Source organism: Delphinus delphis, chromosome 1, assembly GCF_949987515.2.
Source record: "Delphinus delphis chromosome 1, mDelDel1.2, whole genome shotgun sequence".
In the NCBI taxonomy this organism is placed as follows: domain Eukaryota; kingdom Metazoa; phylum Chordata; class Mammalia; order Artiodactyla; family Delphinidae; genus Delphinus; species Delphinus delphis.
Genome location: NC_082683.1, coordinates 139,317,917 through 139,342,036, shown reverse-complemented (window position 1 = coordinate 139,342,036; position 24,120 = coordinate 139,317,917). Strand labels below are relative to the sequence as shown.

The 24,120-nt window shown below is 40.7% G+C and overlaps 1 protein-coding gene across 3 annotated transcripts in view; it reads left to right on the top strand.

The window, feature by feature from the left end:
• EDEM3 (ER degradation enhancing alpha-mannosidase like protein 3) overlaps positions 1 to 21,348 on the top strand; it is a 97,506-nt gene extending 76,158 nt beyond the window's left edge. For 2 of the 3 annotated variants that reach the window (XM_060035271.1, XM_060035265.1), the window contains exon 20: positions 17,379 to 21,348. In XM_060035271.1, the coding sequence (XP_059891254.1) occupies positions 17,379 to 17,788 (410 nt within the window). In that variant the 3' untranslated portion in view covers positions 17,789 to 21,348. The remainder of the gene's footprint in view (positions 1 to 17,378) is intronic. The other variant, XM_060035268.1, reaches the window with a different exon arrangement.
• Positions 21,349 to 24,120: the final 2,772 nt, after the last annotated feature.

The following is a 24,120-nucleotide window of genomic DNA, read 5'->3' as shown; positions in this document are numbered from 1 at the left end:
TTCCTCTTTGATTTCTTCAGTGATCCATTGGTTGTTTAGTAACATATTGTTTAGCCTCCACGTGTTTGTGTTTTTTACAGTTTTTTTCTTGAAATTGATTTCTAATCTCGTAGTGTTGCTGTTTGAAAAGATGCTTGATATGATCTCAATTTTCTTAAATTTACTGAGGATTGATTTGTGGCTCATGATGTGATCTAGTCTGGAAAATTTTCCATGTGCACTTGAGAAGAAAGTGTATTCTGCTGCTTTTGGATGGAATGTTCTGTAAATACCAAGTCTGTTTGGTCTAATGTGTCATATAAGGCCTGTGTTTCCTTTTTGATTTTCTGTCTGTTGATGAAAGTGGGGTGTTAAATGCCCCCACTATTATTGTGTTACTATCGATTTCTCCCTTTATGGCCGTTAGCGTTTGCCTTACGTATTGAGGTGCTCCTATGTTGGGTGCATATATATTTACAATTGTTATATCTTCTCTTTTGATTGATCCCTTGATTGTTATATAGTGTCCTTCTTTGTCTCTTGTAATAGTCTTTGTTTTAAAGTCTATTTTGTCTGATATGAGTATTGCTACTCCACTTTTCTTTTGATTTCCATTTGCGAATATCTGTTTCCATTCCCTCCCTTTCAGTCTGTATGTGTCTCTAGATCTGAAGTGGGTCTCTTGTAGACAGCATATATAGGGGTTTAGTTTTTGTATCCCTTCAGCCAGTCTATGTCTTTCGGTTGGAGCATTTAATCCACTTACATTTAAGGTAATTATTGATATGTATGTTCTTATTGCCATTTTGTTAATTGTTTAGGAATTGTTTTTGTAGGTCTGTTTTCTTCCCTTCCTCTTTTGCTCTCTTCTCTTGTGATTTGATGACTGTCTTTAGTGTTATGTTTGGATTGCTTTTTCTTTTTTGTGTGTGTATCTCTTGTGATTTGATGACTATCTTTAGTGTTATGTTTGGGTTGCTTTTTCTTTTTTGTGTTTGTATATATTGTAGATTTTTGGTTTGCGGTTCCCATGAGGTTTTGATGTAGGAGTCTATATATATATATTTACACACAAGACTTTTTAAAAGTTGTTGGTCTCTTAATTTCAAATGCATTTCCAGTATCCTGCATTTGTACTGTCTTCTCATGATTGCTGGTTTTGATATCATATTTTTGTGTGGATGATTTCCTACCTTTACTTAATGTTTGTCTTTACTGGTGAGCTTTCCCATTCATAATTTTCTTGTTTCTAGTTGTAGGCCTTTTCTTTTCCACCTAGAGAACTTCCTTGAGGATTTGTTGTAGAGCTGGTTTGGTGGTGCTGAATTCTCTTAGCTTTTGCTTGTCTGTAAAGCTTTTCATTTCTCCATCAAATCTGAACGAGAGCCTTGATGGGTAGAGTATTCTTGGTTGAAGGTTCTTTCCTTTCATCACTTTAAGTATATCATGCCACCTTTCTTCTGGCCTGCAGAGTTTCTGCTGAAAAATCGGCTAATAACCTTATGGGGATTTCCTTGTATGTTATTTGTTGCTTTCCCTTGTTCCTTTTAATATTTTGTCTTTAATTTTTGTCAGTTTGATTAATATGTGTCTTGCCATGTTCCTCCTTGGGTTTGTCTTGTATGGGACTCTCTGCACTTCCTGGAGTTGAGTGAATGTTTCCTTTCTCATGTTAAAGAAGTTTTCCGCTATCATCTCTTCAGATATTTTGTCAGGTCCTTTCTCTCTCTCTTCTCCTTCTGGGACCCCTATAATGTGAATGCTGGTGTGTTTAACATTGTCCCAGAGGTCCCTTAAACTGTCGTCACTTCTTTTCATTCTTTTTTCTTTATTCTGTTCCACGGCAGTGATTTCCACCGCTGTGTCTTCCAGCACACTTATTTGTTCTTCTACCTCATTTTTTCTGCTATTGTTTCCCTCTAGTGTATTTTTTCATTTCAGTTATTGTATTATTTATCTCTGTTCTTTAAGTCCTCTATGTCTTTGTTAAACATTTCTTGTATCTTCTTGGTCTGTGCCTCCATTCTTTTTCTGAGATCTTGGACCACCTTTACTGTCATTACTCTGAATTCTTTTTCAGGTAGATTGACTATCTCTAATTCACTTAGTTGTTCTTCCGAGTTTTTATCTTGTTCCTTAGTTTAAAACATATTTCTCTGCCGTCTCATTTTGTCTAACTTACTGTGTTTGTGGTCTCCTTTCCACAGGCTGCAGGATTGTAGTTCCTCTTGCTTCTGGTGCCTGTCCCCTGGTGGATAAGGTTGGTCCAGTGGCTTGTGCAGGCTTCCTGGTGGGAGGGACTGGGGCTCTCCACTGGTTGGTGGAGCTGGGTCTTGTCCCTCTGGTGGGCAGGACCGTGTCAAGGGGTGTGTATAGAGGTGGCTGTGAGCTCAGTATGACTTCAGGCAGCCTGTCTGCTGATTGGTGGAGCTGTGTTCCACCCCTCCTGATTGTTTGGCTTAGGCGTTGCACCACTGGAGCCTGCAGGCTCTTGGGTGGGGCCAGGTCTCAGTACCAAAATGGTGACCTCCAGGAGAGCTCAGCTGACCAATATTCCTTGGAGCCTCCACCACCAGTGTCCTTGCCCCCACAGTGAGCCACATCCAACCCCCACCTCCCCAGTAGACCCTCCAAGATCCTCGTGTAGGTCTAGTTCTGGCTCCTATGGAGTCAGTAGTTTGTGCTGGGTTCTAGTGCACATGAAATCTTGTGTACACCCTCAAGAGTGGAATCTCTGTTTCCTCCAGTCCTGTGGAGCACCTGCACTCAAGTCCTGCTGGGCTTCAAAGCCAAATGCTCTGGGGGCTCCGCCTCCCAATGCCAGCCCCGCAGGCTGGGGAGCCTGACAAGGGGCTCAGAACTTACTGCTGTGGGAGTACCTCTGCCATATAATGATTTTCCAGTTTTGTGGGTTGCTCACCTAGTGACTATGAGATTTGATTATATTGCAAAAGCTCCTCCTACCATCTCATTGTAGCTGCTTCTTTGTCTTTGGATGTACCTTTTTTTGTAGGTTCCAGTCTTTTGTTGATGGTTGTTCAGCAGTTAGTTGTGGTTTTAGCGTTTTCATGAGAAGAAGTGAGCTCAAGTCCTTCCACTCCACCATCACGTCCAGAATCAAGGGGTGCTTTTGGTTTGGATGCTTGCTGCTTCTTTCCTAAGCGTGTGCTGGCCATTACCCCTTGATATGGGATGTTTAGGTGCGGTGGCCTGTGTGCATTCCCTGTACGGCGGGGCACAATTCGTGCCCACCTGTGGGACTCCCAGCAGTGGCAGTGGGCTGTGAGTGCCCAGAACAGCAGGGGCAAGTGCTTGCAGTCTGCTCGTGGGTCCCCTAACTGTGGCGGCGGCCCACGCACCCATGGAACAGCAGGGGCAGCAACTGGCGCCTGCTCCTGGGTCGCCTAGTGTCAGCAGCTGCCCTTGCACTCCCAGGACAGCAGGGGCAGTGCTTGGCACCCACTGCTGTGTCTCCCAGCAGTGGCGATGTCCCGGGGCAGCAGGGAAAGTGATTGGCGCCTGCTTGCAGGTTTCCCAATGGTGGAGGTGGCTGGCACACTCCCGGGACAGCTGGGGCAGCACTTGATGCCTGCTCACAGGTTGTTTAGCTGTGGCAATGGCCCATGCCCATCTCTGGAGCCCACAATGGCAGCAGTGGCTTGTGCCTGCACCTGAAGCTCGTGTAGGTGGCGTCCTGTTGCCTGAGAGCCCACACGCACAGAAAGAAGCTCCTATGGCAGTCCCGTACCTCTCCTCGTGTGCCCCCCAACAATGGTGCCTTGCCTCTCTGTCAGGTCCAGACCTCTTCCAAGTGTATCCTCAGCTGCCACACTCCAGCCTCTTCAGGCTGTCTCCCTACAGCCAACCCTTGGTCCTCTCCCTGGGTCTGACCTCCAAAGCCAGAGCTTCAGCATCTAGCCCCGTCCATACCAGCAGATGAGCATCTCAGGCTGGGGAACGTAGGGTGGTGGTACCAACCAGCTGTGCAGGTCTCTGTCTGTTTTGCCTTCTGCAAACTGGTTGCTGCACTTTCCTCTGAGTCTCCAAAGCATCCCCTCTGTCCAGGCTGATCTCTCCACTGGTGAGGGGACTTCCCAGGGTGGGGGAACGTTTCCTTCTTCACAGCTCCCTCCCTGGGGCACAAGTCCCATCGTGATTCCTTTCTCTCTTTTTTTTTTTTCTTTTTTCTTTCATCCCACCTGTTTACGTTGAGGTTTTCTTGCCCTTTCGGAAGTCTGAGTTCTGCCAGCATCCAGTAGATGTTCTGTGTGAGTCGTTCCACTTGTAGATGTGTTTTTGATGTATTTGTGGCAGAAGGTAAGCTCCACGTCCTACTCCTCTGCCATCTTGATTCCTCCCTGATTATTTTTTTATTGTTTTTTCTAATCTCTATTTATTTCCTCTCTGATCTTTATTATCTCCTTCCTTCTGTTGACTTTAGGTTTTGTTTGTTCTTTTTCTAATTCTTTAAGGTGGTGGGTTAGGTTGTTTATTTGAGACTTTCCTTGTTTCTTAAAGAAGGCCTATATCACTATGAACTTCCCTCTAAGAGCTGCTTTTGCTACATCCTATGTTATTTGTATGGTTGTGTTTTCATTGTCATTTACCTCAAAGTATTTTATTTTTTATTTTTGGCTGTGTCAGGTCTTAGTTGAGGCACGCGGGATCTTTATTTCAGCAAACGGGCTTCTCTCTAGTTGTGGCACGCGGTCTTCTCTCTAGTTGTGGCGTGTGGGTTTTCTGTCTGTAGTTATGACACTCAGGCTCCAAAGTGTGTGGGCTGTGTAGTTGTGGCACATAGGCTCTCTAGTTGAGGCCCGTGGGCTCAGTAGTTGTGGCACCCAGCTTAGTTGCCCCACAGCATTTGGGATCTTAGTTCCCTGACCAGGAGTTGAACCCATGCCCCCTGCATTGGAAGGCAGATTCTTTACCACTGGACCACTGGGGAAATGCATCAAAGTATTTTTTAATTTTTTTTTCATCATTGTCCCATTGGTTTTGTAGTAGCATGTGGTTTAGTCTCCATGTAATTATTTTTTCCCATTTCTTTTCTTGTGATTGTTTTCTAGTTTCATGCTGTTGTGGTGAGTAAAGATGCTTGAAATAATTTTTATACTCTTAAATTTGCTGAGGCTTGTTTTGTGGCCTAGTATGTGGTCAATCTTAAGAGAATGTTCCATGTGCACTTGAAAAGAATGTGTATTCTGCTTTTTTGGGGTGTAATGTCCTGAAAATATCAATTAAGTCTAACTGTTCTATTGTATTATTTAGGATCTCTGTTGCCTTATTGATTTTCTGTCTCAAAGATCTTTTCATTGATGTGAGTGGGGTGTTAAAGTCTCCTACTATTATTGTATTCCCATCAGTTTCTCCCTTTATGTCTGTTAGTGTTTGTTTTATGTATTTGGGTGCTATATTGGGTGCATATGTGTTGATAAGTGTAATATCCTCTCCTCGTATTGATCCTTTTATCATTATATGGTGTCTTTCTTCATCTTTCTTTATAGCCTTTGTTTTGAAGTCTGTTTTGCCTGATAAAAGAGTATTACGACCCCTGCTTTCTTGTCATTTCTGTTTGAATGAAATATCTTTTTCCATCTGCTCATTTTCAATCTATGTGTGTCCTTTGCTCTAAAGTGGGTCTCTTGTAGACAGCATATTTTAGGCCCTTGTTTTTCTAATCTAATCTGCCACTCTGTCTCTTGATTGGAGCATTTGATCCATTGACATTTAAGGTAATTATTGATAGATATGTATTTATTGCCATTTTATTTTATTTTATTTTATTTTCACCAAAAATTTTATTTTATTTTATTTTTCTTTTTAACATCTTTATTGGAGTATAATTGCTTTACAATGGTATGTTAGTTTCAGCTTCACAACAAAATGAGTCAGTTACATATATACATATGTTCCCATATCTCTTCCCGCTTGCATCTCCTTCCCTCCCACCTCCCTATCCCACCCCTCCAGGCGGTCACAAAGCACCAAGCTGATCTCCCTGTGCTATGCGGCTGCTTCCCACTAGCTATCTACCTTACGTTTGGTAGTGTATATATGTACATGCCTCTCTCTCGCATTGTCACCGTTTACCCTTCCCCCTCCCCATAGCCTCAAGTCCATTCTCTAGTAAGTCTGTGTCTTTATTCCTGTTTCACCCCTAGGTTTTTCATGACATTTTTTTTCTTAAATTCCATATATATGTGTTAGCATACGGTATTTGTCTCTCTCTTTCTGACTTACTTCACTCTGTATGACAGACTCTAGGTCTATCCACCTCACTACAAATAGCTCAATTTTGTTTCTTTTTATGGCTGAGTAATATTCCATTGTATATATGTGCCACATCTTCTTTATCCATTCATCTGATGATGGACACTTAGGTTGTTTCCATCTCCGGGCTATTGTAAATAGAGCTGCAATGAACATTTTGGTACATGACTCTTTTTGAATTATGGTTTTCTCAGGGTATATGCCCAGTAGTGGGATTGCTGGGTCATATGGTAGTTCTATTTGTAGTTTTTTAAGGAACCTCCATACTGTTCTCCATAGTGGCTGTATCAATTTACATTCCCACCAACAGTGTAACAGGGTTCCCTTTTCTCCACACCCTCTCCAGCATTTATTGTTTCTAGATTTTTTGATGATGGCCATTCTGACTGGTGTGAGATGATATCTCATTGTAGTTTTGATTTGCATTTCTCTAAAGATTAGTGATGTTGAGCATTCTTTCATGTGTTTGTTGGCACTCTGTATATCTTCTTTGGAGAAATGTCTATTTAGGTCTTCTGCCCATTTTTGGATTGGGTTGTTTGTTTTTTTCTTATTGAGCTGCATGAGCTGCTTATAAATTTTGGAGATTAATCCTTTGTCAGTTGCTTCATTTGCAAATATTTTCTCCCATTCTGAGGGTTGTCTTTTGGTCTTCTTTATGGTTTCCTTTGCTGTGCAAAAGCTTTTAAGTTTCATTAGGTCCCATTTGTTTACTTTTGTTTTTATTTCCATTCCTCTAGGAGGTGGGTCAAAAAGGACCTTGCTGTGATTTATGTCATAGAGTGTCCTGCCTATGTTTTCCTCTAAGAGTTTGATAGTTTCTGGCCTTACATTTAGGTCGTTAATCCATTTTGAGCTTATTTTTGTGTATGGTGTTAGGGAGTGATCTAATCTCATACTTTTACATGTCCCTGTCCAGTTTTCCCAGCACCACTTATTGAAGAGGCTGTCCTTTCTCCACTGTACATTCCTGCCTCCTTTGTCAAAGATAAGGTGACCATATGTGCGTGGGTTTATCTCTGGGCTTTCTATCCTGTTCCATTGATCTGTATTTCTGTTTTTTTGCCAGTACCATACTGTCTTGATTACTGTAGCTTTGTAGTATAGTCTGAAGTCGGGAAGCCTGATTCCTCCAGCTCCGTTTTTCGTTCTCAAGATTGCTTTGGCTATTTGGGGTCTTTCGTGTTTCCATACAAACTGTGAAATTTTTTGTTCTAGTTCTGTGAAAAATGCCAGTGGTGGTTTGATAGGGATTGCATTGAATCTGTAGATTGCTTTGGGTAGTAGAGTCATTTTCACAATGTTGATTCTTCCAATCCAAGAACATGGTATATCTCTCCATCTGTTGGTATCATCTTTAATTTCTTTCATCAGGGTCTTACAATTTTCTGCATACAGGTCTTTTGTCTCCTTAGGTAGGTTTATTCCTAGATATTTTATTCTTTTTGTTGCAACAGTAAATGGGAGTGTTTTCTTGATTTCGCTTTCAGATTTTTCATCCTTAGTGTATAGGAATGCCAGAGATTTCTGTGCATTAATTTTGTATCCTGCTACTTTACCAAATTCATTGATTAGCTCTAGTAGTTTTCTGGTAGCATCTTTAGGATTCTCTATGTATAGTATCATGTCATCTGCAAACAGTGACAGCTTTACCTCTTCTTTTCCGATTTGCATTCCTTTTATTTCCTTTTCTTCTCTGATTGCTGTGGCTAAAACTTCCAAAACTATGTTGAATAAGAGTGGTGAGAGTGGGCAACCTTGTCTTGTTCCTGATCTTAGTGGAAATGCTTTCAGTTTTTCACCATTGAGGACGATGTTGGCTGTGGGTTTGTCATATATGGCCTTTATTATGTTGAGGAAAGTTCCCTCTATGCCTACTTTCTGTAGGGTTTTTATCATAAATGGGTGTTGAATTTTGTCAAAAGCTTTCTCTGCATCTATTGAGATGATCATATGGTTTTTCTCCTTCAATTTGTTAATATGGTGTATCACGTTGATTGATTTGCATATATTGAAGAATCCTTGCATTCCTGGAATAAACCCCACTTGATCATGGTGTACAATCCGTTTAATGTGCTGTTGGATTCTGTTTGCTAGTATTTTGTTGAGGATTTTTGCATCTATGTTCATCAGTGATATTGGCCTGTAGTTTTCTTTCTTTGTGACATCCTTGTCTGGTTTTGGTATCAGGTGATGGTGGCCTCGTAGAATGAGTTGGGGAGTGTTCCTCCCTCTGCTATATTTTGGAAGAGTTTGAGAAGGATAGGTGATAGCTCTTCTCTAAATGTTTGATAGAATTTGCCTGTAAAGCCATCTGGTCCTGGGCTTTTGCTTGTTGGAAGATTTTTAATCACAGTTTCAATTTCACTGCTTGTGATTGGTCTGTTCATATTTTCTCTTTCTTCCTGATTCAGTCTTGGCACGTTGTGCATTTCTAAGAATTTGTCTATTTCTTCCAGGTTGTCCATTTTATTGGCATAGAGTTGCTTGTAGTAATCTCTCATGATCTTTTGTATTTCTGCAGTGTCAGTTGTTACTTCTTTTTCATTTCTGATTCTATTGATTCGAGTCTTCTCCCTTTTCTTCTTGATGAGCCTGGCTAATGGTTTATCAATTTTGTTTATCCTTTCAAAGAACCAGCTTTTAGTTTTATTGATCTTTGCTATCGTTTCCTTCATTTCTTTTTCATTTATTTCTGATCTGATTTTTATGATTTCTTTCCTTCTGCTAACTTTGGGGTTTTTTTGTTCTTCTTTCTCTAATTGCTTTAGGTGCAAGGTTAGGTTGTTTATTCCAGATGTTTCCTGTTTCTTAAGGTAGGATTGTATTGCTATAAACTTCCCTCTTAGAACTGCTTTTGCTGCATCCCATAGATTTTGAGTCGTCATGTCTCCATTGTCATTTGTTTCTAGGTTTTTTTGATTTCCTCTTTGATTTCTTCAGTGATCACTTCGTTATTAAGTAGTGTATTGTTTAGCCTCCATGTGTTTGTATTTTTTACAGATCTTTTCCTGTAATTGATATCTGGTCTCATAGCGTTGTGGTCGGAAAAGATACTTGATACAATTTCAATTTTCTTAAGTTTACCAAGGCTTGATTTGTGACCCAAGATATGATCTCTCCTGGAGAATGTTCCATGAGCACTTGAGAAAAAAGTGTATTCTGTTGTTTTTGGATGGAATGTCCTATAAATATCAGTTAAGTCCATCTTGTTTAATGCATCATTTAAAGCTTGTGTTTCCTTATTTATTTTCATTTTGGATGATCTGTCCATTGGTGAAAGTGGGGTGTTAAAGTCCCCTACTATGAATGTGTTACTGTTGATTTCCCCTTTTATGGCTGTCAGTATTTGCCTTATGTATTGAGGTGCTCCTATGTTGGGTGCATAAATATTTACAATTGTTATATCTTCTTCTTGGATCGATCCCTTGATCATTATGTAGTGTCCTTCTTTGTCTCTTCTAATAGTCTTTGTTTTAAAGTCTATTTTGTCTGATATGAGAATTGCTACTCCAGCTTTCTTTTGGTTTCCATTTGCATGAAATACCTTTTTCCAACCCCTTAGTTTCAGTCTGTATGTGTCTCTAGGTCTGAAGTGGGTTTCTTGTAGACAGCAAATATATGGGTCTTGTTTTTGTATCCATTCAGCCAATCTGTGTCTTTTGGTGGGAGCATTTAGTCCATTTACATTTAAGGTAATTATCAATATGTATGTTCCTATTCCCATTTTCTTAATTGTATGGGTTCATTATTGTAGGTCTTTTCCTTCTTTTGTGTTTCTTGCCTAGAGAATTTCCTTTAGCAGTTGTTGTAGAGCTGGTTTGGTGGTACTGAACTCTCTCAGCTTTTGCTTGTCTGTAAAGGTTTTAATTTCTCCATCAAATCTGAATGAGATCCTTGCTGGGTAGAGTAATCTTGGTTGCAGGTTTTTCTCCTTCAACACTTTAAATATGTTCTGCCACTCCCTTCTGGCTTGCAGAGTTTCTGCTGAAAGATCAGCTGTTAATCTTATGGGGAGTCCCTTGTGTGTTATTTGTTGTTTTTCCCTTGCTGCTTTTAATATGTTTTCTTTGTATTTAATTTTTGACAGTTTGATTAATATGTGTCTTGGCGTATTTCTCCTTGGATTTATCCTGTATGGGACTCTGTGTGCTTCCTGGACTTGATTAACTATTTCCTTTCCCATATTAGGGAAGTTTTCAACTATAATCTCTTCAAATATTTTCTCAGTCCCTTTCTTTTTCTCCTCTTCTTCTGGAACCCCTATAATTCGAATGTTGGTACGTTTAATGTTGTCCCAGAGGTCTCTGAGACAGTCCTCAGTTCTTTTCATTCTTTTTTCTGCTCTGCAGTAGTTATTTCCACTATTTTATCTTCCAGGTCACTTATCCGTTCTTCTGCCTTAGTTATTCTGCTATTGATCCCATCTAGAGTATTTTTCATTTCATTTATTGTGTTGTTCATCATTGTTTGTTTCATCTTTAGTTCTTCTAGGTCCTTGTTAACTGATTCTTGCATTATGTCTATTCTATTTCCAAGATTTTGGATCATCTTTACTATCATTATTCTGAATTCTTTTTCAGGTAGACTGCCTATTTCCTCTTCATTTGTTAGGTCTGGTGGGTTTTTATCTTGCTCCTGCATCTGCTGTGTGTTTTTCTGTCTTTTCATTTTGCTTATCTTACTGTGTTTGGGGTCTCCTTTTTTGCAGGCTGAAGGTTCGTAGGTCCTGTTGTTTTTTGTGTCTGTCCCCAGTGGCTAAGGTTGGTTCAGTGGGTTGTGTAGGCTTCCTGGTGGAGGGTACTAGTGCCTGTGTTCTGGTGGATGTGGCTGGATCTTGTCTTTCTGGTGGGCAGGTCCACGTCTGGTGGTGTGTTTTGGGGTGTCTGTAGACTTATTATGATTTTGGGCAGCCTTTCTGCTAATGGGTGGGGTTGTGTTCCTGTCTTGCTAGTTGTTTGGCATAGGATGTCCAGCACTGTAGCTTGCTGGTCATTGAGTGAAGCTGGGTGCTGGCGTTGAGACGGAGATCTCTGGGAGATTTTCGCCATTTGATATTATGTGCAGCTGGGAGGCCTCTTGTGGACCAGTGTCCTGAAGTTGGCTCTCCCACCTCAGAGGCACAGCACTAACTCCTGGCTGCAGCACCAAGAGCCTTTCATCCACACCGCTCCTTAATTTGGGATGATTCGTTGTCTATTCATGTGTTCCACCGATGCAGGGTACATCAAGTTGATTGTGGAGATTTCATCCGCTGCTTCTGAGGCTGCTGGGAGAGATTTCCCTTTCTCTTCTTTGTTCTCACAGCTCCCAGGGGCTCAGCTTTGGATATGGCCCTGCCTGTGCATGTAGGTTGCCGGAGGGCATCTGTTCTTTGCTCAGACAGGACGGGGTTAAAGGAGCCGCTGATTCGGAGGCTCTGGCTCACTCAGGCCGGGGTAGGGAGGGTCACGGAGTGCGGGGCTGCCCCGCGGCGGCAGAGGCCAGCGTGACGTTGCTAGCCTGAGGCGCGCCATGCGTTCTCCGGGGGAGTTGTCCCTGGATCCCGGGACCCTGGCAGTGGCGGGCTGCACAGGCTCCCTGGAAGGGGGTGTGGATAGTGACCTGTGTTCGCACACAGGCTTCTTGGTGGCGGCAGCAGCGGCCTGAGCGTCTCATGTCTGTCTCTGGGCTCCGCACTTTTAGCCGCGGCTCGCGCCCGTCTCTGGAGCTCTCTTAAACAGCGTTCTTAATCCCCTCTCCTCGTGCACCAGGAAACAAAGAGGTAAGAAAAAGTCTCTTGCGTCTTCGGCAGGTCCAGACTTTTCCCCGGACTCCCTCCCGGCTAGGCTAGCCGCGGTGCACTAACGCCCTGCAGGCTGTGTTCACGCCGCCAACAGTCCTCCTCCTCAGGCTGTGTTAACGCCGCCGTCAGTCCTCTCCTGGCTCTCTCCGCTTTGCCCTCCGCACCCGTTGCTGTGCTCTCCTCCGCGGCTCCGAAGGTCCCCCACTCCGCCACCCGCAGTCTCCGCATCCGAAGCTCCCCCACCTTCAGTCTCCGCCCGTGAAGGGGCTTCCTAGTGTGTGGACACTTTTCCTCCTTCACAGCTCCCTCCCGCTGGTGCAGGACCCATCCCTATCCTTTTGTCTCTGTTTATTTTTTTCTTTTGCCCTAACCAGGTACGTGGGGGTTCCTTGCCTTTTGGGAGGTCTGAGGTCTTCTGCCAGCGTTCAGTAGGTGTTCTGTAGTTGTTCCACGCGTAGATGTATTTCTGGTGTATCTGTGGGGAGGAAGGTGATCTCCGAGTCTTACTCTTCTGCCATCTTCCCGGAAGTCTCCTATTGCCATTTTAAACCTTGTTTTCCTGTTGATTTTATATTTCTTCTTTGTCCCTTTCTTTTTCTTTCCATTTTTCCATTTTTCCTTTTCCTGATGATTTTCTTTTGTTTTATGAATCTGTTGTATGTGATAGATTCATAAAATCTGGTGTTGGTTTTTGTGTATCTATTGTATGTTTTTGAGTTGTGGTTACCCTGTTTTTCAAGTATATTAACCCCTTCCTATATCTACTTGCTTTAGACTGGTAGTCATGTAGGCTCAGATACATTCTAGAAAAAATAAATCTACATCTTCTTACTCTCCTCCCCCACATTTTATGACTTTGATGTCCTCTTTTACATCTTCATCCTTTTGCTGTTCGTTGTGGTTATCATTGCTTTCACAGAAAATTTTTTAATTGTGATTTTTAAAAATCTGTGTATGGCTTATTTAAATGATTTACTTTCCATTTATGATTTTTTTCTGTAAAGATTCTAACTTTTTTTCTATTTAGAGAAGACCTTTCAATGTTTCCTTTAGGATAGGTTTACTATTGCTATATTCCTTTAGTTTTTGCTTGTCCAGGAAATTCTTTCTCTGATTTTAAATTTGATAATCTTGCTGGACAGAGTATCCTACATTTCACATTTTTCCCTTTTAGGACTTTGAATGTATCTTGCCACTCCCTTCTGACCTGCAACATTTCTGTAGAGAAAGCAACTGATATATAGCCTTATGGGCGTTTCCCTTCTAATTAACTCTGTTTTTCTCTTGCTGCCTTTAGAATCTTCTTTAACTTTTGCCATTTTTATTATAATATATCTTGGTGTAGGTCTGTTTGAGTTTATCTTGTTTGGGACCCTCTGTGCTTCTTGTACCTGGATATCTGTTCCCTTTGTTAGGTTTGGGAAGTTTTCAGCCATAATTTCTTCAAAGACATCTTCAATCCTGTTTTCTCTCTCTTCTGGGATCCCTACTAAGTGTACATTGGCATGCTTTATTTATTCTTATATTGCTTTCTTATATTGCTTTCATTTTATTTTTCATGTGGCTTTCTGTTGTTCTGACTGGGTGATTTCCATTATTCTATTTTCCAGATCACTTATTTGTTCTTCTGCATTTTTTCTGCTATTCATTGCCTTTAGCTCAGCTTTTGTCTCAGTGAATGAGTTCTCTAATTTTTCTTGGTTCCTTTTTATAGTTTCTAGTAATAGTAATCTGCATTTCTATCAATAGTCCTTCTTATCTCCTTTTTGAACTTGATGTCTATTAGACTGAAGAGGCCTGTTTCATTGTTTGTTCTTTCAGGGGAATTCTCTTGATCTTAATAATTGGGAGTGGTTCCTCTGCTTCCTCATTTTACTTATACTTCTCTTGCTCTATGAGTTTAGGAGAAACAGTTATCTATGTGGTCTTGGAGGGCTCTTTTTATGTGGGAGCATCCCTGTATAGCCTGTGTGGGTTTAATATTTTTTGGTGTGAGGGCTGTTTTTAGTGTGGATGCCTGTTGCCTCTTTCCTGTGTATGCTGGCTGTTATCCCCTTGATAGGAGGTGTGACTGGTGTTGTGGTGACCAGAGCCTGCACTGGATATTGATCGGGGCCTCCTCTTTTGCTCTGTGGTTGTTACTTCCCTGTCAGGGGCTGGGTCTGTTCCCTAGCTGTTGGAGTAGAAGCCCCCAGATCCGTTTCTGAGCTGCAGTGTGAGGTAGGTGGGATTGGAGCGTTCCCACAGGGAGAGGAGCCACTGAGTATTCCTCTACCAGAGCTGTTCACCAGTGAGTGTGCTCTGTTGTGTCACCTGTCACCCATTGTGTGGGCTCACAAAGTATACTGCCCTCAGCCCCATCTCAACCTTGGGAATGCTGGCAGTCAGCCCTGGTGTCCCTCAGGTGTTGTTTTCACAAGGCCACCAGCACAGATCCACTAAAGCCGGGTCCCAGCACTGCAGTAGTTGCACACCTGGACCTGCTGTGGGAGCTATGGAGGCAGCTCAGACCCAGGCCCAGCCCAGCCCCCATGTGCACGCGCCCGCAAAGCCCACAGCTGCTAAGGCCAGACCCAGCCCAGCATGGGAGCACCTATGGTCTACTCAGATGTCCTGCAGATGCTGAATTTACAAAGCCAGCAGCGAAGGTGTAAATACACAGCTCACACAGCTGCAGGGAGAGATTGCAACCCTGCATCCTAAGTCACGCGGCCCCTGGGGCTCAGCTGTGGTTTCAGGCCTGTTTCTGTGCGTGGGCAGCTCACTGGTATCTGCTCCTGGGGCCTGCCGAGGTGGTGGTTGGTGCAGGTGCCAGCCTAGGCGGTGGCTGGGACCCCTGAGCCCGCCCAGGTGGGAGCCTGAGGCGGCAGCTGGGTTGCAGGAATCTGCTGAGTGTGGAGCCCCTGAGGCTGTGGCTGGTGTGCAGTGTCCCAGAGTCTGTGGAGGCAGAGGCTGGCATGTGGAGAAAGGGGCTGCCATGGCACCCTTCCCTTTGTGCCCCACTTGACAATGGCTCTTCAGTTCTGTGGCAGGTCTGGGCTTCTGCAGACACCCCCGGCTGTAGCCATACCACACTCCAGCCCCTTCAGGCTTTCTCTGAACGTCCAACAGTAGTCCTCTCCCTAGGTCTGTCCTCTAAACTCTGAGTATCAGCACTCGGCCCCTGCCTGTACCAGCGGGCACATGTCTCAGGCTGGGGCGCGCAGGGTAGCGGTACAGCAGTCTGTGTGGATCTCTCTCCTGCCTGCCACAAACTGGTTGTTGCACTCTCCTCTGTGCCCCTGAAGCTGCCTTTCTGTCCCAGCTGATCTGAGGGGGCTTCCCAGGGTGCAGGAACCTTTCCTCTTTTCAGCTCCCTCCCAGGGGCATAGGTCCCGTCCCATTTCCTCTTTTTTTCCCGCTTCGTCCTACCTGGTTACGTAGAGCTCTTTCTTGTCCTTTCAGGTGTTTGAGGTCTTCTGCCAGTGTTCAGTAGGTGTTCTGTGAGAATTGTTCCATTTGTAGATGTATTTTTGATGTATTTGTGGGAGGAGGTGAGTTCCACGTTCTTCACTGCTGCCATCTTGATTGGAGCCTATACTATTCTTATTCCATTTTATTAACTAGATTTCCAAAATAATATTATATAACATGTAACCCTAGAGTGATTTTTTGCCAAAATCAGTCTTTATTACTAGAAGAAATAACCTTACACTTTTTCCTATTCTTCTAAGCTAGATTAATGCAATCTAGAAACAAAGTTGAAGGTTCTTCTCCCTTCTCCCTCAAACTTAGGGTAGCCTAGCATAAATGAGCCCTAAGCAGCCAGACACTGCTTTCTCTTCTTTGGACCCCACCATAGTTTGCCTTGATGTCAAATTAAAATGTACCCTTTCCACAGCTGAGAGAATGTGTGGGGACTCCTCCCCCTTGCCTTCCTTCCCCCTGACAAACCCCACCTAAGAACTATCTTAAACTTCCCTAGTCAGGTAATCCTACCTAATTAGGGTATATGTATACACACCCTCCTCTACCTCCCTGAATGCCTGTATTTTCCTTCAGTTTTTCTGGTTTTATAATAAGTCCATCTTCCCTTTCTTCTTTGACTAATTAACTCTGATTATCTTTTATATCACAGTTAAGTATCACTTTCTGAAGGAAGCCCTCAAATCTCCATATTCTTTCCTAACACCATGACATGTGTCACAGAGTTTTCTATTGTGTGATTATTCCTAAACGTTGTTTTCCCCAGCTGGACTATAAGATTCAGAAGGGCAGGTCAGATGTTTGTTTTCACCTCGTTTTATCCCTAGCACAGTGTCTGCCACACGGTGGACACTCGGGAGATCTTTACCAACTGACTGCAGTCTGAGAATGCAGCATGTGGGTGTCGACGCTAATATTTAAGCACTTTCTTGTAGGAACCCTAAGTAAAATGCCTCTAGTGGTTTTATTTTATATTCATTACAAGAAGTTTAAACTGCTTTTCATCTTTCCAGTGGATTTGATGATTATATCTTAGAATTCATAGATCTCCAATAATGAAATAGAAGTTTTGTAAACTGGTTTTGTGTTTATGAAAATATTGTATTTGATCAATCACATTGATATCCATGAATCACTCAAAGTTTCGTATTATCTGCATTTTCATGGTTTACTGAGTGGGAATTTCATTTTTCAAAGAATATTATCTTAAAATACAGCAATGTCATGTGCTGTTTAAAATGTATTCTAGTTATAAAGACGCAGTTGTAGAGAATGGACTTGAGGACACTGGGAGGGGAAATGTAAGGTGAGACAAAGTGAGAGAGTAGCATTGACATATATACACTACTAAATGTAAAATCGATAGCTAGTGGGAAGCAGCTGCATAGCACAGGGAGATCAGCTCGGTGCTTTGTGACTACCTGGAGGGGTGGGATAGGGAGGGTGGAAGGGAGATGCAAGAGGGAGGGGATATGGGGATATATGTATACATATAGTTGATTCACTTTGTTATACAGCAGAAACTAACAACATCGTAAAGCAGTTATACTCCAATAAAGATGTTTAAAATAAATAATTAAAATAAATAAAATGTATTCTATTTAATATGTTCTCATGTGCAGGCTTTCCTGAACTTAAATATTTAATAAATCTGAGACATAATACAAATTTATATGCATTTTCATAGTATTATTGTTTAGTATATTTCTTGGCACTTACTAATACCCATTGAAGGCAGTCTTATTAGTTATTAGAGTCATTCTGCATTAACATGATTTTCTTTAACTTTTATTATCAAAACCAGTATGGTTTTGAGAATGTGATAGTACATGTTTTGTGGGGAAAGTAGCATGAAGTTTGTTTCTTTCATCTACAGATCCTGAGATGGAAAATGAAGAACAACCATCCTCTGAAAATGATTCTCAGAATCAGAGTGCTGAACAGATTGCATCAAGTTCTCAGGAGGTTGATTTGGTTGGTCAGGAGTCTCCTGAGGAAAGTTCTCTAAACTCTCACCCAGAATCTTTGTCTCCAGCAGATACGGACAATGCTGCAAGCATTTCTCCTTCTGAACAGAATTCTAATCCCACGGAAAACCATGAGACTACAAGTCTTGATGGTGAATGTACAGATTTAGATAACCAACTTCAAGAACAATCAGAAACTGAGGAGGATTCCAATCCTAATGTTAGCTGGGGTAAAAAGGTCCAACCTATAGACTCCATATTAGCAGACTGGAATGAAGATATAGAAGCATTTGAAATGATGGAGAAGGATGAGCTCTGACTCACTAAAGTCTACCTGGTGGTAGGTATTTCAAAAGAAAAGGTAAACTGTGGATAATAGATACCCTGATACTAAGCAGGCTCTCTCATGGGAGGCTCTGAGTATGGTGATGAACAACCACGTTCTGACTGGGAGAGTTAGTTATCATAGGAATCTGGAACATGCTGTGTTAGAACTGACCTTGTTTATAACTGTCCCATCAAAAATGCAAACTCACAGTTTCCCCCTCAGGTGACAGCATTGCACCATCCTGCTGCATCTCAGGCCAGGAAAAGATTATTGGGCGTTTCTAGGAACCAGATTTCTGCACTCTCTAGATGGTAGATAAGAAACAAATTCAGTTAACTGTGAGGTGGGGAATACGAATTTGTACAACTTTCTAATTGAAGGAAGCTCTCGGTTTTCTTGGTTCTGGGGTTAGAGGCTCTTTGGGGAAAACACATAGGAGTATTTTGGGCATTCTGGTTATGCTGCCTTCACAGAAACACTCAAAAGTGACCTAAGTGGTTATGAAGCAAATACATTCATGGTGAAAACAGTCTTTGCTCATCATTTTCACTTGCTTCATTGTGTAACATGATCAAGATGACTTGATTTTTTTTTTCCCTCTTTAACAGTGTCCTTTTCATTTAAACCAAAGGTGAAGCCAGTGTACTTTCTCAGTGAGTTCTCTGCATAAAGACTAATCATTGGGACCAGGTAAAAAGGTCATATATCGTGGAAATTGGTTACTTAATACTTTTGAAAAATGGAGCAAGGGAGAAACTATAATGTTGCAATATGAACTTGCCATTGGGCCTTCCATAAGGAAAGCTGTGACTACTCTGAAATGGAACTTAAAGTTAATATCTTTCTTTGTAGGGTAAATTATAAATCTTTTCCAGTTCATTTCATTGGAGGTGATTACCTCTAGCCATCAGCCTTACTCCATCCCATGTTTAGAATGCATTTTGAGCCACAAGGCCTATGTTGCCAATAGCTGAATACATTTTGTTCCATTTTTCTATCTTAGGGAGCCATGATAAAACTGTGGTAGTGATCTAAAAATTCTGGAGTAACTACTATTTTTCCTCCTTTGAAACTAGTTTCTAAAGTTGCACCTAAGGAGTCTGTCACATTTTCTGTTGAATCATGGTTTTTTTAAGTTTGCTTTTTGTTTAAACAAATATTCCTTTTGATATGGACTTGAAAATTAGTCTACAGTAACCTGTGTAAAACACACAGTAGCAACTAACATATAGCCATATAGCTTAATGAGAATTTTTTTTCCTTTGCGTGAGTGTGTGTGTGTGTGTGTGTGTGTGTGTGTGTGTGTGGCAGTCTGGTGCTGGCCACATTTAAGTTTTAAAAACTTTGTTGTTGATATCTGTAGACAGCCCTGTAATTGAAATCATGGCTTTACTCATTTTATTTATTTTTTTAAACTTACCTGAACCAGTTCTAAAGGAATATTTGAGACTTAATTTCTTTTTTCTGTACCATGACATTGTATAACAACACTTTTTCTTAAAACATAGTTTTTGAGGTACTGATGAACTTAAACTGTATATGGAGCTGTTAAAAGAACAGCAGTGCTGTATTGTAGTTATGTATATTCATGTACAGTATGTCTTAGATCCCAGGTAAACATGTTATTTTATAAGGGGATAAATAGCTGCTTTCAAAAATTCCAGCTAAACTTAATTGGGTCAGTGAGTAATAAACCTAATAGAGAATTCACTTTGAGGGGGGGAAAAAAGAGTAGTATACCAGGCCTTTATTGGCCCTTAATTAAACCTGACACCAAAATGGATATTTTTAGTCTCTCTGCATGTGAAATTTGGTGTAAGAAGATAGAACTATAATACATATAGTATACAGAAGGATAGACATAGTGCTTTGTTCATCTTAGTTGCAAAGCTGCCAAAATAGCTGAAGCTTAATTACTTGACTTGCCTTGAGTTATAGGACTGGGGCTTGGAGAAAAGGAGATGTTCCTTTTAAGACTTGGATTACAGAAGCCTTATATACATTGATTTGATTTTCTTTTTGTATCTCAGAGCCATTGTTGTCTAAATCTAAATTTTCTAAGTTATCAAAGCAACATAATTTTATTTCCAGCAGAGATCTTGTGGCATACAAGGAAAAGCCAGCTTACTGCCACTTACCCTTTCTTTGGCCATTAGGGGGAGTTGTTGCAATTCATTGTGGTTTAGAAGCAAATTGCTGGCTTGTTTAGAAAAATGAATCCTTAAAAAAAAAGAAAGGAAAAAAATTTAACAAATTATACTTAATACCCAGAAGGAATTATATGGATTTTTCCCTAGCTAGGAAAAGAAGGTATAGTGTTCAGCTTCAAAACTCCAACATTGTCATTGACTCTCCATTCTTAATTGACATACTGCCACAAAGTTTTTTATTTCATTAAAAAATTTCAACATCATTAGGCATTTTTAAAAATGTTTTGTTTTTAAATCTTTTATAGCATTTTATTTACTTCCTAAAGGTTCAGGGGATTCTATGTAACCCTGAATTTTAGAAACATCTGGTCTACCTCAGTTAGATGTTGACTGCATAGAGATAGAGCTGAAGTGATCACCACAGTCATAAGATTGATTGATTGACTAAGAAGGATTTATACAATGTTTACAAACCCGGAATCAAGTAAGGATTTTATCTGAAAGTTAAAAGTTAGATATTAGAGAAAGTATTTAATTCAGGTATTTTCAAGTTTTAAAACTTCACTTGTTTACCTACTAAAAATAGTTATAGTTTTTTCTGCTTAGGAAGGTCCATTAAAATGATATACCCTAATTTGCAGTGCTTTTCCCATAAAGTTTTAGATGTGAAAGAATTGTAATTTACCAGATATGTTTGGGATGGGATATTTTGTTGGGTAGGTTTTCTTTTTTCTTTTTAACTTTTAATAGGCTTCCAACAAGAATACAGTTGTTTCAGAACAATTTTTTTTTAACATTATACTTTTCCCTTTTTCTTCACAGTGTTAAGAGGGTAAAATAAAAAATTGTGCACTCTGTGATTTTAACTTCTCTAATATGCTCTCGAGATTTTTTAAATTTAAATTACCATCTCACAGCCCTTATAATAGTAAAACCAGCATTTGTTCCCTCACCAAACCCCATGCCAAATTCATCATAAAGAAAGCTCAGCGTCAGTAATTCAAATAGTGCTTATAATTGTAGAGGCGGGGGTGGGGGCATTTAATAAATATTCCAACCGGTCGTTTTATGCACAAGGCTTCAGTCAGAACATAGAAAAAAATAACATTCTGTGAATGAAATATTGTATGTTCAGATTTTATAAAAGACATTTTTAAAAGCCCAATTTACAGCCGTATATTTTCTTATGATGTAATTTATGAAAAAGATGTCTGTACTAACAGGTGCTGTAACACTACTGTTGTTGGATTTTATTGTTTGGTGATAAATGTATACAATATTTCTAAGGGAAACTATGTACTGTGATGTAAAAGTCTGGGCAAAATGTATATAATCCTTGTATATAATTGTGTATTTGATTATAATGACTGATTGTAAAGATTAATAAAATATGTAAATATCCTGGTCTAGTTTTAATTTTAATTTTTAGCATCACTTTGCATATCTTTATACTTTGATATCTTTACATTTTTTTCACCACTGTCTTCCCTTTAATTTTCATTTTACCCTACGAGAGTAAATTTGGGGGACAACTTAGAGTATAGACATGCAAACATATGTTGAACAGTTCCACAACTCAACTAGGACCCTCAGAGTGGAGTTAGTAATTCACAGTGTCAATATTGGTAACGTGTTTATTTTTTGAGTTTACTAATATTTAATAAAATCATTTGTCCTTTTAATATTGTCATCAAGAGTAATACTGACCTCTCTTGTTAATTCCAGTGAGACCATTTCATTTAGCAGCCACTTTCAGATACTGTGATACTATGCTTTTCATCTGTACTGTTTCAGGGTTTCTGAACACAGATATCTTGAAAGATCTGATAATAATCACTATTATTTATTGATAATTGTTTTAAGATCAGCAAGCTGAGAGTTGAACAAGTTCTAAGCATCTTACGTGAAGTCCGACATTTTGTGCCTGGGCAATGGAACAGGAGCCCTGGTTTATTTCCAGAGCCTATGCTCCTTCCGGTGTGCCACCCTCTCCCTTCCTTTCTCAGCCCTTCTCACCCCTCCTTCCATCCCCATTTTAGTTTCTGCTCACCTTTTGCTCAGCCACTACCTTCCCACCTGACCACTTTCTCCCCACCTGGGATTGAAGTTTAGAAATGTTAGCATCCATTCTCAGGTTCTCTGGGCATTAATTCCAGTTTCAGCGTGCCTCCATTCCTCTAGGACAAAGCACCGCTATTTCAGGAAGAGTTAAAGGATCCAGGAGTATCTCTTGGAAGATTTCAAAGGGGAGGTTGCTTCTCTTTTCTGGGTAAAGCAAGCTTTAAGAGGTCTGTCTACTAAGAGAAGCTAAGTAATTTAAGGGTTGAAACGAGTAAGTGTCAGCATCTACCTGCTAGGAAGGCTTATACTTCTCAAAGCCTTGCTCTTAACTTAGCCTAATAAGCCTGGAGGTCTATAGTTTCTATCCATCCTTTACAGTGAAGTAGTCAATGGGAGGCCACTGATTGATAGAACCCTGGTGATTCTCTTAATCCATAAAAGAATGCACTCATCATCCCAGATGATAGTGGGAGAAATAACTTTAGAAGTCCTATGGTGTTAGAGCGCATTTCTATCCTTGTTTCAGTCTCAGCTGTCTAAGAAGTGGTACTGTCTTAAGAAATAGCAGCAGCAGGTAATAACGAAAAAATACTTTGGATGTAATAGTAGGATGGGGTTTCTTAAAAGATTGAAAACCTTCCTCACAGGTTAAGGGAGAGAACCAAAGTCATTAAATAGAGGAAGAAGAACTTAACACCAAGGGACTGGCTGCTACCCTCCCACCACCATCACCACCACCACGCTGGTGTTGGGAGTTGTGCAGCAACTGGAAGCACATCCTACACAAGAACCCCCTACTTTATCTTTTCCCAATTTCTGGGAAAAGCCATTGACCTTGGGTCAAGAGGCAATCTGACAAACACTGCCAGCTAGCTTGTCCTAAACCTTTCCCCACTCTCCCATCCAGCTTCCTCCACTGTAGAGTAGATGAAGTTCTCAAGGCAGTCCTAGACAGCTGCTACCTTTAGAAGGACTAATCTGTTCATTAGTCCTTTATTACCTGAGGTCTTAAGCTAAGAGAATTCCAGCCCCAATTGTCTTATTACATTAATATTAGTAATAAGATATGTAAATATTTTTAAGCCCTGTGATCTCAGTCTCTAATCATTACTTTCAACTCAGTCTTGTCCACTCACTTGGATAGTTCTTCAGGACCTCCAATCTACTGATTCTTCCAGTTTCTCAGAATCCATCACCCCTCCCCATGACCTCACTTCCCAATTTACCCACCATTAATGTCTCTTCTTCTTTTGAACAAACTTGGCAAAACTTTAAATCTTATTAAACCCAACTACCCACTGATTTTCACCTAAACTTAAGTAGCTGTTGGAACTGGATGAAATCACACCACCAGTGCTGACTGGCCTGACTTTAAATCATGAACACAAATCTCAAATGAGATTCAATACTTCCTGCAATTCCAACCACATTTCTCTAGCTAATTTATTTTCCCACTCTGAGACTACAGTTTCACACCACCTTTCTTTTCAAATATCCTATGCTCCTCCCGTCACTCACGTGATGACCTCACCACATATATTTCATTGAGAAAATAGATGCAGGTGAGAATGACTTCAGCTTCCACCAACTTCTCTACCTACTGAATCCACATGACTTTATTTGCATTTATTTTGATGGAAATTTCCCTACACATATTCTAGGACAATCATCCACTTTTTCTACTTTGATAATTGGAGAGCAGGAACCCCCAGACTCGAACTAGAGGTACTGAAAAATAGAAGAATCAGGCCGCTAGACTCGAACACAAAGGTGAAGGAATTCCCACCCACCCCCGCCTTACTATTCCCTCCCATATGTGTATTCTAATACTGAAGGGAGCATTAAATTATCTCCATCACTGGAAGATCCAGAAATCTAATTCTCCCCCAAACCTACAAAACACAGATTTACATTCCTTTCTGAGAAACTGGGCAATAAAATATTCACCAAAATTTTATTTAACAAGCTCTTTTCCATATACTTTTCATCAGTTTATGCTTATTTTTGTTTTATTTTTACTGCTAACAGAAGTATTAAGTTCGTTCAATCTTTTTAGAAATCAACTCAGCAGTATACATTAAAGCCTTAAAATGGTTTATTTCCTTTTAACTC